General features: G+C 32.8%; 1 protein-coding gene across 1 annotated transcript in view; it reads right to left on the bottom strand.

The window, feature by feature from the left end:
- The window catches only part of LOC103659148 (disintegrin and metalloproteinase domain-containing protein 5-like), a 163,794-nt gene that overhangs the window by 112,335 nt on the left and 36,926 nt on the right, over positions 1-14,533 (bottom strand). The window contains exons 9-10 of the mRNA XM_040643170.1: positions 8,517-8,706; positions 3,777-3,872 (exon numbers count right to left, since the gene is read on the bottom strand). Of these exons, the coding sequence (XP_040499104.1) occupies positions 3,777-3,872; positions 8,517-8,706 (286 nt within the window). The remainder of the gene's footprint in view (positions 1-3,776; positions 3,873-8,516; positions 8,707-14,533) is intronic.

Raw genomic sequence — 14,533 nt, forward strand, 5'->3', positions numbered from 1 at the left:
ATAATGGATATATATATTATATATATTATATATATATTATATATATATAATGGAATATTATTCAGCCATAAAAAAGAATGAAATCTTGTCATTGCAATGACATGGATGGAGCTAGAGTATAATGCTAAATGAAATAAGTCAGATAGAGAAAGACAAATACCATATGATTTCACTCATACGTGGACTTTAAGAAATAAAACAAACAAGCAAAAGTAAAAAAAAATGAGAGAAAGAGAGAGAGAAAGAGAGGGAGTCAAATAAAGAAACAGACTTTTAATTATGGAAAACAAACTGATGATTACCAGAGGAGAGGTGGGTAGGGCAATGGGTTAAATATGTGATGGAAATTAAGGAGTGCACTTATTGTGATGACCACAGGGTGATGTATGGAACTACTGGAATACTGAATTATTACAGTGTATACCTAAAACTAATATAACACCATATGTTAACTGACAGGAATTAAAATAAAAACTTAAAAATAGACTATTATATCTATAAAATATTTTATGTAAGCCTTATGACAATCACAGAAAAGAAACCTAGAGTAGACACACAAGAGGTAAAGAGAAACAAATTAAAGCACACCACTACAAAAAATAAATCACAAAGGAAGATAGCAAGAGAGGATTAAAGGGAAAAAAGAACTAAAACAAACAAACCCAGAATATGATTAACATAATGGCAATACAAAGTTCTTAACTATCAATAATTAAACGTAAATGGATTTTCTCTAACCAAAAGACACAGAGCGGAAAATGTATAAAAAGCAAGATCCAACAATAAGCTGGCTACAAAAAACTCAATTTACCTTTAAGGACATTCATAGGCTGAAAATAAAGGGAAGAAAAAAATATTCTATGCAAATGATAACCAAAAGACAGCAGGGTTTGCTATACTTAAATCAGATAAAATAGACTTTCAAACACATCAGTCACACACACACACACACACACATAAATAAATAAATAAATAAATAAATAAATAAATAAATAAATAAATGTGAGGAGAATATAACATTTGTTGTAACTATATATGCACCAAATATTGGAATGCCTAAAAATTTAACTAAATATTGACAGACTGAAGGGATAAATAGATAGCAATTCAATAATAGTAGAGGACTTCAATACCCTACTATTAACACTGGACGGATCAATCAGAAAGAAAATTAGGAAGAAAATAGCAGGCCTGAATAAAACTATAGACCAAATGGACCTTAAATTATATAGAACATTATGTGCAACAAGAACAAAATACATATTCTTCTCAAACACACATGGAACATTCTTCAGGATAAAATGTATGTTGGTCCACGAAGCAAGTCTTATGAAATTTAAGAGAACTAAAATAATATCTAATATCTTTTCCACACACAATGGTATGAAACCTCAGGAAAAAAACTGAAAAATTCACAAAATTTGCAATTTAACACCATACTCCTGAAAAACCAATGGACCAAAGAAGGGGAAAAAAGGAAATCAGAAAAGTATTTTAAAATAAACAAAATTAAAACAAACAAAAAAACAACATACCAAAACATAGGGACATAGGAAAAGCAGTTCTAAGAGGTAAGTTTACAGCAATAAATGCCTACATTAAAAAAAAAAAAACTCAAATAACCTAACTTTATCCCTAAAGGAATTAAAAAAGAAAAATAAATTAAGCCCCAAGTTAGTAGAAGGAAAGAAATAACAAAGATCAGAGCAGAAATAAATGAAATGAGACCAGACAGACAATGGGGGGGGAACCAATTAAACCAAGAGCTGGGTTTTGAAAAGATAAACAAAATGGCAAATCTTTAGCTAGACTAACAAGAAAAAGAGACAGGACTCAATAAAATAAAATTATGAAAGAAAGAGGAGACACTAAAATTGATACCATAGAAATACAAAGTATCATAAGAGACAATAACAATAACAATTATCTACCTACAAACCTGCATGACACTTTAGAAGAAATTGATAAATTCCTAGAAACAGGCAACCTAGCAAGACTGAATTATGAAGAAATGGAAAACCTGAACAAATCATACACAAGTAAAGAGACTGAATTTATTATCAAACTTCCTAACAAAGACCAGAAGTAAATGGTTTCACAGGTGAATTCTATGAAATATTTAAAGAATTAATGCTAATCTTTCTCAACTCTCCCAAAAATTAAAAAGGAGGGAACACTCCCAAACTCATTTTACAATGCCAGCTTTACCCTGATACCAAAGACAAACAAGGAAAGTAACAAGAAAAGAAAATTACAGGCCAATAACCCGATGAATATAGATGCAAACATTCTCAACAAAATACTAACGCACCAAATTCTACACCACATTAAAAGTATCATATACCATGATCAAGTGAGATTTATTCCTGGGGTGCAAGGATGATTCAACACACAGGAATCAATAAACATAGTATACCCCATTAATATAAATAGGGGTAAAATTCATGTAATCCTTTAAAGTGATGCAGAAAAGACATCTGACAAAATTCAATACACTTTCATGACAAAAGCTCTCAACAGTTTGGATATAGAACAAACATATATCAATATAATAAAAGCTATATATGACAAGCCTGAACTAACAATTTTCAATAGTGAAAAGCTGAAATCTTTACCTGTCAGATCAAAAACAAGACAAAGTTGTCCATTCTTACCACTCCTATTTAACATAGTACTTGAAGTCCTAGCCAGAGCAATTAGGCAAGAAAAAAAAAAAAAGAATTAAAAGGCATTCAAATCAGAAAGGAAGAAATAAAACTGTGGGGGAAATGGATAGATGTTGGTCAAGGGTACAAATTTTCAGCCATAAAATGAATCAGTCTGGGGATCTAATGTACAGCATGGTGACTAATGTTAATAATGTATTGTATACTTGAAAGTTTCTTACTAAATGTTGAATGTTCTTGCTATGTAAAATGATGAATGTGTTAACCTTATTGTAATCATTTCATAATATATACTTACATGAAATCATTACATTGTACACCTTAAACTTACACAGCATTATGTGTCATTTATATCTCAGTAATGTTTGGGGAAAAAAGTTTAAAGATAAAAGCGTATTCTCACTCCAATCTTATGGACATGTGTCATTTACCTTGTTCAGCAGTTTCTTTTTTCTTTGGGATTCCAGTTAATTGTCCTGGGTACAAGACAATTATTCAGGAATTCTTTAAATACTTTCAATAAAGAGGGATTGGTTGATCATAACAATAACTGAATTGAAAAGGAACAGCAGACTTTACCAGAAGATAGTGAAAAGAATTTAGCTAACAACAACAACAACAACAAAAACAACAACAAACTAATCTAACTTCTTGACCCCATGTGAGGTATGGTGTTAGAAAATAAGACCTGGGTGTTATATGCAACTGATGAATTACCGAACTCTACATCTGAAACTAATAATGTATCATATGTTGGCTAATTGAATTTAAACTAAAAAGAAAAGAAAACAAGACCTTAAGACGGTTGCTTCAGATGTATGTTGATTGCAGAAATATCACAACAGGTACAAGAAAGATTTGTAATAAGGTATAAAGATGTGAATTCAACTCAGGAGAGAAGAATCATCAGGCATTATGTACATAAGCATCCTGGAAATGACAGATTACTGAATGGACTGAAGCGTAAGAGGGGTAACTACTTAAAGTTAATGTGTTTGGATATAATACAATGCAAAGGGCCGAGAGGGTATTGACATGCTTTTCATCTTTTTGAAACAAGTATTTCAAGAAATTTAATGCGGAGTTTCTATAAAATAGATTGCCTCTTACCTTGCAATCAAGTGTGCAGCATTCCCCGGAACCACATTGTTTACCCTTTTTCATTACACATAATCTAGCTTCACAGCAGTCTTTATGTGTACAGTTCTGTAAACAAACAGACAAATTCAAATGATCTCTTCTTTCACATCCGTTATAATTTGTCTTTTAAGAAACTTGGCAATTTCATCTAAATTGCCAAATTCATTTACATAAAATAGTTTTTTAATATTCCCTATTTTAAACATTTGTAGGATGTGCAGTAAGTAATGTACCCTTTTTCATTCCTGATACTTGGAATTTCTTTTTTCTTTCATTTCTCCACCAGCACAGCAAGATGTTTATCAAGTATATTGATTATTTTCAAAGCCCTGGCTTTCATTTTTGTTGATTTTTATTCTCTGATTTCTATTTCATTGATTTCTACTTTTATCTTTAGCATTATTTCCTTCTATTTGCTTTAGATTTAACTTAGACTAATATTTTAGTTATTTTAAGTACCATTCTGAATAATTGATTTTAGACCTTTTTTTGTTAATATAAGCATTTATAGCTATAGATTTTTCTTGTAACACTTTTTAACTGAATCTCATTGATTTTGAAGTTATGTTTAAATTTGCATACTGTTAAAAATCTATCCTAAAATTGCTTTTGTAATTTATCTTTGAGCCAAGGGCCATTTAGAAGTGGTAGTTTAATTTCCAAATATTTGGGGGGTTTTCAAGATATTTTATTATTCTTGGTTTCTAATTTAATTTTCAACACAAAATAAATATGTTTAGATTTATTTCATGCCTCAAATATTCTATCCTGATGAATATTCCAAGTTCCCTTGAAAGGAATTTTTATATTTAAGCTATTAAATATAGTGGCTTATAAATATCATTATTTTAAGGTGATTGGTAGTATTGTTCAGGTCTTCTATATCCGTACCGATTTTTTTGTCTAGTTGTTCTATCAGTTAGTGATAGATGTGGAATAAATCTCTAAATATGATAGATTTGTCAGTTTCTCTCTTTAGTTCTGCCAGTGATCTCTTCATAAAATTTGAAGATTTAATGTGTGTGTGTATATATGTAAATATATTTTTATAAATCTTTATATATTTATTATTGTTATATCCTCCTTATGTTTTTATCCTTTTTTTCATTTTGAAGCATTACTCTATTTTTATTTTATATATTAATATAGTCACTATAGCTCTCCTGTATTTACTCTTTGCTTTTTATATCCTTTTCCATTCTATTATTTTCTGTGATACAGATTATTGGGGTTAAAATGTATCTCTTATTGATAGCCTGTGATTATTTCTCGATTTTTATCTAGTGTGAAAACCTTTGCCTTTTGATTAGAGTGTGGGGCCTATTTTCATTTAATGTAATTGTTGACATGCATGTATTTCAATTTGTTATTTTGCTGTTTCTATTTATCTCATCTTGTTTCTGTTCCTCAATTCTTTCCTTCTTGTCTTATTTTGTGTTGAAGAAGTATTTTTATAAATCCTTTATTGGCTTTTTTAGCTATATCTCTGCATAATTTTTCAATATTTGCTCCAGGATTTACAGTAAGTGTCTTTTAAATACCATAATCTACTTAAAGTTAATACTGATTTTCTTCAGGTAAATTATAGAAACCTTGCAAGCTTTTTTCAATGTACACTTCCATAGTGATGTTATTATTATTGTATAGATGTAGATATGTAGATATACACACACGTATATACACATAAGTGTGTATATGTGCATATGTATGTATATTTGTGTTTATACGCATTTATACATAAACACATACATACCCATACATATATGTGTATATGTGTACATAAATACACATGTAAATACATATTTATATGCACATATGTGTATTATGTACATATGAATGCATAGTGAATAAGTATATGTATTTACATATCTGTGCATATATACAATGTAGTAAGTAAAATTAGGAGCAGAAAAGAAAAAGCATAATTTTTTATATTCACCCACATATTTACCAATTCCTGTGTTCATCCTCTTGTAGCACAGACTGACCATCTACTGCATTGGCCCTTCTGCATAAAATATTTTAAATTCTTAGAATTTTCTGTAGTGCAAGCTTACTGTGACATATTGTCTCAGTTTTTGCTTAACTGAGAATAACTTTATTTGCTTCCATTCCAAAGAATAATATCTTTGAGTATAGATACCTTGGTTCTTGACTTTTTTTTCTTTCAGCACTTTTAGTTTGTCTTTTCAAAGTCTACTGACCTCCATTACTGGTTATAAGAAGTCAGCTATATTTTGTATCATTGTATCCTGTACCTAATGTGTCTTTTTTTCAGGCTGAAATTAAGTTTTCTTTCTGTCTTGGGACTTTGGGGGGTTTTATTAATCTGTGTATAGAAGTGGGGTTTTTTTGTGTCTATCTGCTTATAGTTTTTTGTTTCTATCTACTTACAGTTATAATGCTGAGCATCTTGGATCTGTAAGTAAATGTTTTCCTTCAAATTTGGAAAATAATCAGCATTATTCCTGCAGATTTTTTTTCTGCCACCTACTTTCTCTTTTCTTTATCTTAAAATCCAGTTACACCTTCACTGGGTACTTAATATTTCCTTTCAGGTGTCTAATGTTTTGTTATTTTTCTTCAACTCTTTTTCTCTCTGTTTCATAGATTATATGTTCTTATTGTTCTATTGATCAAGTTCATTGATTCTTCTGCTTTTGGTCAAGTTCATTGATTCTTCTGCTTTTGTTTTATTTCATTTATTGTACTTTCCACTTCTAGACTTTAAATTTATATATTTTTTATAGTTAACACATTTCTGTTGAAATTCTCTAGCTGCTCACTCACTAGGATAATTTTTCCTTAAATTATTTGAGCATAATTTCCTTTAATGCTCCTAATATATTCAAAATAATTACTGTGAAGTCTTTTTCTGTTAAATACATTATCTTGGACTTTTCAGAGTCAGTTTCCCTTAACTGCATATCTTCCTAAATATGGTTAACATTCCCCTAATTCTCTGTCTAGTAAATTTTTGGTTAATAAGTTAAACATTATAGATAGAATGATATAATGCCTGTATTCACCTGTTCTCTGGATGTTTTTTGTTTTGTTTTGTTTTGTTTTGTTTTGTTTTTGCCGACTAGGGTGTTAAGTAACCTGGGAACAAACTGTAAGCTTTTTCTCCCCTACAAGTGCCACAGCTATCTCTGCTCAACTCATATGGCTTCCAACTGCTGAATTTTTAGCCTGATTCCCTGATGTAATGTGACATTCAGCCAAGGACTTAGGTAGAAATAGCACTTAGAGTACAAACTATCTGTAATTTCCTTGTTTCTTAAGATTCCTCTTTAATTTCCAGTTGCAGTCCCAGTCTCAAACTCATCGTGCTCACCTGGTGCACCTGTGTGTTTCAAGGGTCTCACCCTGCATTTTTTGCACCATGAGGTATTTCTGGGCCACACATATTTTAGCAGTCAGCCAAATATGTGTAAAATTAATCATCAGATTTTAGGTTTTACCACGTTCACAATTCTCTCCCTTTCAGGGTTTTCCTCTTAAATTTCCAGTGGTTCCTATCTCTGAAATCTGTTCTCTCTCATACTGAATCAGTAGAGCTGCAATTTTCCACAGCTATTTAATTCTGCCACAGCTGCGGAGGTAGAGGAGCTCTCTTAGGCTAGAAAGACATACACTCACAATCCTTATTAATTCCAGCTGCAATTTTTTCAATTGTAAACTCTCCTCCGGCTTCTTTCTTCTTTTAAATGTGTTCCAGGGCCATGTAATTCCTATATATATATATATAGGAATATATACATAGTTATAATATATAATACTTCAATATATAATGTATTGTATATCTTTATATATTATTTATTTTATATATTATTTATTTTAAGAATAAATATTAATATTTTATATATTAATACAAGAATATATATTAATATTTTTAGTAATGTTTCATATTTTACAATGGCTATCTCTGAGAGTTTTCATATGACTATTTTACTTTATTGTCAATACGTCCTCTCTCCTCTTTCATCTTTCTTTCAGTTCGATCATTGTTCTGCATTTTTATATTTTCTACAGGTGACAGATTTTAAAAAAAATACTTTTAATTGGCATCACCTGTCAATAGAAAGCTTTTCGCTTTACATAGCAAACAATACATTTTACTATTTCACTGGTAACAGTTTATTGCCTTTAGATTTTCCTGTTTTTGTTACTGCTTGTTTTATTTTTTAAAGATTTTATTTATTTGACAGAGAGAGAGACAGTCAGCGAGAGAGGGAACACAAGCATGGGGAGTGGGAAAGAAAGAAGCAGGCTCCCAGCGGAGGACCCTGATGTGGGGCTCAATTCCAGGACTCTGCAATCACGTCCTGAGCCGAAGACAGACACTTAAGACTGAGCCACCCAGGCGCCCCTGTTACTGCTTGTTTTTAAAGATATATTTCTTCAACTCTTTAGACAACCTTTGTGGTAATTGACAGTTTGGAATTGACAGTTACACTAAAGAATGTCAGAAGGCAATCTATGAAGGTAAACGTTATCCAAAAGGCTTTTGCTGTCCACTTCAAAAATTAGCAAAATTAGGAAATTTAAAGGCTTCCATCTTCCCCAAAGAAGGTCTTTTTCAAATTTATTTTTCTAAAAGACAAGGTCTTCGTCTTCTTTTTTACCTATTATACACATATATACACATTTTTTACCTATATACACATATATAGGAAATTTTTAAAAATTGAAAAAAATTCTACTAACCTTTACAGTGCCACAATCACACTCTTCGCCTTTTTCCAATTTTCCATTGCCACATACCTTCTTCTGTGCTTGTTTATAAACTGGGACTTCAGGAAGGATGTTCTGAAGACATTCAAAGCCAGAATTGGAGGCTAAGTATTTAAAGTCATCCAAAGTACAGGTGCTAAACTCCTTTACACCCCCAGACTGCCTAAAATATTTTTAAAAAATGGATATGACAAAAATTATTGCATTATGGAAAAAATAACCACATTTAAAAAATATTCATTGCATTTAAAACATACTAATGTTTTACCATACTTTTTAAATTTCACCTATTCTTGTAATTAAAAAAATAAAAAATCTTTTTATTGCATTTCATCCTGTTTTAAACAAGACCTATTATTTTTCTATCTTGTGAACTTTAATCTTTAAACATTAAGAACTGTGTTCATTTTATTTACTTTCCCCATGTCAAACAATTGAATTTTAAGTTTTAAGCCTCAGTATTTAACACATTTTTTATTTTTTTAATATAATAAAATTCTTTTAATGACAATGTAGACATGTTTGTATTAATTTTAATAGTACATTTTAGAGCTTTTGCTCAACATAATTGAATGTTTGAAATAAAAACCTGTTGTTTGACACTGAAGAGATACAATTATAAGAGAACACTATGAGCAATTATATGCCAAGAAATTAGGCAGTATGGAAGAAATGGATACATTCCTAGAAATATATAAACTACCAAAACTGAAAAAGGAAGAAATAGAAAACCTGAACAGATCCATAACCAGCAAAGAAATAGAATCAGTAATCAAAGGATAAAATGAAATAGTGAGAAAATACACTGAGCTGATTTGGTCACTGTTTGCAACATATTTACTGAGCATTCTTTTAGGTAATAGGTATGTAGTAAAAAGTAGACCAACAGCCTGTTAGGGGCAAAAAGCATGAACATCAGGAAAACAATTTATGAAACAAGTGGAATGGTGAAACGATGAAAAAAACAACATAATATACAAGGGAATGAAAGATACTACTTCGGAAGATAAGACATTTATTAAAGAAAAAAACTATAGTTAACATCATACTTATGATGAAAAACTGAATGCTTTTCCCTTAAGATTGGGAACAAAGCAAAGATATCCACTCTCACCACATCAATAGAGTTGGACTGAAATTATTTCAAATTCAATTAGCAAGAAAAAGGTATTACATACAAATAGATGAAAAAGAAAAAATAAAAGTGTTCTTCATGGATGACAAAATTTTGCTCACAGAAATTTTTAAAGAATCAACAAATAAAATCTGAAAATTCTAATGAGTTCAGCAAGTTTGTACCACACAAAGTCAATATACAAAAATGAATTATACTTTCATGAACTATGAATTATGCTTTTATGTATTTTTAACCAGTCCATTTTCTAATTTTAAAGTTCTTTTTCCAAAGAGAGAGAAAGCAGGGGAAGGGCAAAGGGAGAAGAGAGAGGATCATTTTTTTAATATGATTTTTTAAATTTAAATTCAAGTTACTTAACATGCAATGTGTTGTTTCAGAGATAGAATTTAATAATTCATTAGTTGCATATAACACCTAGTGCTCATTCCATCAAGTGTCCTCCTTAATGTCCATCACCCAGTTACCCCATCTTCCAACCCACTGCCCCTCCAGGAACCCTGTTTGTTTTCTACAGATAAGAGTCTTTTATGGTTTGCCTCTCTCTTTTTTATCTTATTTTATTTTTCCTCTCCTTTCCCTATGTTCATCTGTTTTGTTTCTTATATTCTACATCTGAGTGAAATCATATGATATTTGTCTTTCTCTGACTGATGTATTTCACTTAGCCTAATAGCCTCTAGTTCCATCCATGTCCTTGAAAATGGCAAGATCATTCTTTTTGATGGCTGAGTAATATTCCACTATATATATATATATATGCCACATCTTCTTTATTCATTCATTTATTTATTCATTCATTTATTGATGGACATCTGAGCTCTTTCCATATTTTGGCTATTGTGGACATTGATGCTATAAACATTTGGGTGCATATGCCCCTTCAAATCACTATTTTTATATCCTTTTGATAAATACCTAGTAGTGCAATTGCTGGGTAGTTCTATTTTTAATTTTTTGAGAAACTTCCATACTGCCTTCCAGAGTGGCTGCACCAATTTGCACTCCCACCAACAGTGTAAGAGGTTCTCCTTTCCCTGCATCCCCACCATCTGTTGTTTCCTGACTTGTTAATTTTAGCCATTCTGACAGGTTTGAGGTGGTATCTGGTTGTGGTTTTGGTTTGTATTTCCCTGATGTTGAGTGAAGTTGAGCATTTTTTCATGTCTGTTGGTTATTTGTATGTCTTCTTTGGAGAAATGCCTGTTCATATATCTTCTGCCCATTTCTTGACTGGATTTTTTGGTTTTGGGGTGTTAAGTTCCTTATATGCTTTAGATACTAGCCCTTTAACTTATAAGACATTTGCAAATATCTTCTCCCATTCCATAGGTTGCCTTTTAGCTTTGTCTACTGTTTCCTTGGCTGTGCAGAAGCTTTTTATCTTGAAGTCCCAATAGTTCAATTTTGCTCTTATTTCCCTTGCCTTTGGAGACACGTCTAGCAAGAAATTGCTGCAGCCAAGGTCAAAGAGGTTGCTGTGAGTGTTGTCTTCTAAGATCTTGATGGATTCTTGTCTCACATTTAGATCTTTCATCCATTTTGAGTCTATTTTTGTGTATGGTGTAAGAAAATAGTCCAGTTTCATTCTTCTGCATGTGGCTGTCCAATTTTTCCAACACCGTTTGTTGAAGAGACTGTCTTCTTTCCATTGGATATTTTTTCCTGCTTTGTCGAAGACTAGTTGACCATTGAGTTGAGGGTCTATTTCTGGGTTCTCTGTTCTGTTCCATTGATCTACGTGTCTGTTTTATGCCAGTATCATACTGTCTTGATGATTACAGCTTTGTAATACAGCTTGAAGTCTGGAATTGTCATACCTCTAGCTGTGCTTTTCTTTTTCAACATTACTTTGGCTGTTCAGGGTCTTTTCTGGTTGTATACAAATTTTAGGATTGTTTGTTCCAGCTCTGTGAAAAATGCTGGTTTTATTTTGATAGAGATTGCATTGAATATGTAGATTGCTTTGGGTAGTATAGACATTTTAACAATATTTTTTCTTCCAATCCATGAGCATGGAATGTTTTTCCATTTCTTTGTGTCTTCCTCAATTTCTTTCATAAGCGTTTTATAGTTTACAAAGTACAGATCCTTTACCTCTTTGGTTAGGTTTCTTCTTAGGTATCTTATGGTTTTTGGTGCAATTGTAAATGGGATCAATTCCTTGATTTCTCATTCTTCTTCCTTATTCTTAGTGTATTGAAATGCAAGTAATTTCTGTGCATTGATTTTGTATCCTGCCACATTGCTGAATTCCTGTATGAGTTCTATCAATTTCTGGGTGGAGTCTTTCTGGTTTTTACAAGGTTCACTATGATATGTCATCCTATTGACCTGTTTTTGTTTGTTTTGAGAGGAGTTCTCTGTGAGTCTTAGACTTGAATGCCTGTTTCCTTCCCCAGATTAGGGAAGTTCTCAATTATAATTTGTTCAAAGAAATCTTCTGCCCCTTTTTCCCTGCTCTTCTTTTGGTACTCGAATGGTATGGATATAATTTCCCTTTATGGAACTGGTGAGTTCCCTAAGTCTACCTTCATGACCTAATAGTTTTCTCTCCCTCTTCTTTTCAGCTTCCTTATTTTCCATAATTTTATACTGATTCACTCTTCTGCTTCATCCATCCTTGTGTTTATGGCTTCCACTTGGAACTGCATCTTGGTTATAGCATTTTTAATTTTGGCCTTTCTAGATTTTTCTTCAATCTCTATAGTAAGGGATTTTATAGTGTCTTCCCAGCTAGTATCCTTATAACTGCTCTTTTAAATTCTAGTTCAGACATCTTATATCTGTATTGATTAAATCCCTGTCCATGAGTTTTACCTCATGTTCTTTCTTTTAGAGTGAATTCCTCCATCTCATCATCTTGCCCAGAAAAAAAAAGAGAGAGAGAGAGAGAGAGAAAGAGAGAAAGAACAAACAGCAACAACAAAGTAAAACAAAGAAAAAGAAAAAAAAAACAAACAAGAAAACCAAAACCAAAAACAAAAAACTAGATACTGGGTGTGTTTTGGTCTGCTTGTTAAACAGTCTATGTCCCAAAATAAAAAAAATAAAATAAAATAAAGTGAAAATAAAGAAAAAATTTACATATATATATACACACACATATATGTAAAAATAAAAATTAAAAAATAAAAGATTTAAAAAGGAAAAGAAGAAAGAAGAAGAAGAAGAAGAAGAAGAAGAAGAAGAAGAAGAAGAAGAAAAAGGAAGCTACATCCTATTTCCCCTAGAGCTAAAGCATGCAGCACTCTGTGATTAAAAATCTTGGTGCGAGCTACTTGTTTGTGCTGGTCTTCTGGAGGAAAGGACTGCTGTGCTGATTCTCAGGCTGACTTGTTTCTGTGGGAATGTGTCCCCAGGGCACAAGGAGGCTGCAGAGGTAGGTGTACGTGGTCATGGCCTTCACTAGGTGGTGCTGTTTTATTCCCTGAAGGCTTCCAGCACTGATTATGAGGATGAAAATTGCTGTGTCCTGTTCTCTAGCATCTGAGCTGAAAGTTCGCACCCCCTATTCTTCAGTGAACCCTGACAGAAGAGTAATCAGTCACCCTACTTGTGTCCTCTGTTTCCATCTGAACCCTATGTTCATCCTGCCCATGTCTCAGCCGTTTTATCTCAGGCAAGCGACCAAGTTTCAAAACTCCAAATTTCAGGGACTCCTATAGTGGGGACCTGCACTGTTTCTCCTGGGGAGGGTCTCACCATACTTGCTGGCCAGTCCCAGGAAAGTGGTCGTGTGACTATAAGGTAGTTCAGGTGAGAGCAGAAAGTCAGCACGAAGACCAACTGCTCCCTTCTGGTTTCCTGGCTCCCATGCCTGGAAACAGCATATCACCAAGGCACCGCCCATTCTTCCGGTGACCCAGGGGATCCTCAAACCACCCTGTCACTCCTGGGATTCCATCCCTCTTCTCAACGTGAGCACCTTTAAGCCAGGTATATTCAAGATGGTAGCAAATTTCCAAAGGTTCAGGTTTTGTGCTCTGCAGCTTCTAATACCTTGAACTAGCAGCCGTAAGCAGGCTCCTTCCCCACTGCTGGATCCACAGGTATATCTACCCCAAGTGAACTTAGACACCTCCTACCTTCCAAAATGTGGTCACTTTTCTACTCGTAGACTTGCAGATTTTTTTCTCTCAGAACTCCAATTGATTTCTTGGGTGTTCAGAATGATTCGATAACTATATAGCTGTTTTTGAGGGACGAGACAATCTCAGGGTACCCCTACTCCTCTACCATCTTAACTTCTCCCCCCCAACACACACACCCTGACCTCTTTCTCAGAGAGAGAGAATCTTAAGCAGGCTCCACACCCAATGTGGAATAGGACCTGGGTCAATCTCATAATCCTGAGATCATGACCTGAGTCAAAATCAAGAGTCAGATGCTTAACCAACTGAGCCATACAGATGTCCCTTAATTTTTAAATTCTTGACATTACAGAACTAAACTGAAATTTATTAACACTCCACTCTCATATTTCTTATCAACAAACAAATAAAATTCATGAGCCAAAAACTCAAAACAAAACTAAAACAAGCATAAGCTTATAAAACTAAATATGGATCCAGCATCAACAACGGAGCAGAGAATGTGATTTTTAAATCTTGGCAGATGATAAAGTTGTGTAGAAACTAAACACTTACAAATTATTTAAAGATGGAACCCCTGGCCAGAAATTACACAGTTGTATCACAGGAAAACAGCAGAAAAGGGTTGTAAATTATCCTATACTGTTTTAGCTGCACCTCATGTCCTTCTCAGAGGAAACCCCATATTGATTAGGTATTGGGCCAGACTAATACTGACCGGGGAACCCAGTAATAGTAAGCTGCCTACCAGAAAAGACTTC

Source organism: Ursus maritimus, unplaced genomic scaffold (genome assembly GCF_017311325.1).
Source record: "Ursus maritimus isolate PB19 unplaced genomic scaffold, ASM1731132v1 scaffold_28, whole genome shotgun sequence".
NCBI classification, from domain to species: Eukaryota; Metazoa; Chordata; class Mammalia; order Carnivora; family Ursidae; genus Ursus; species Ursus maritimus.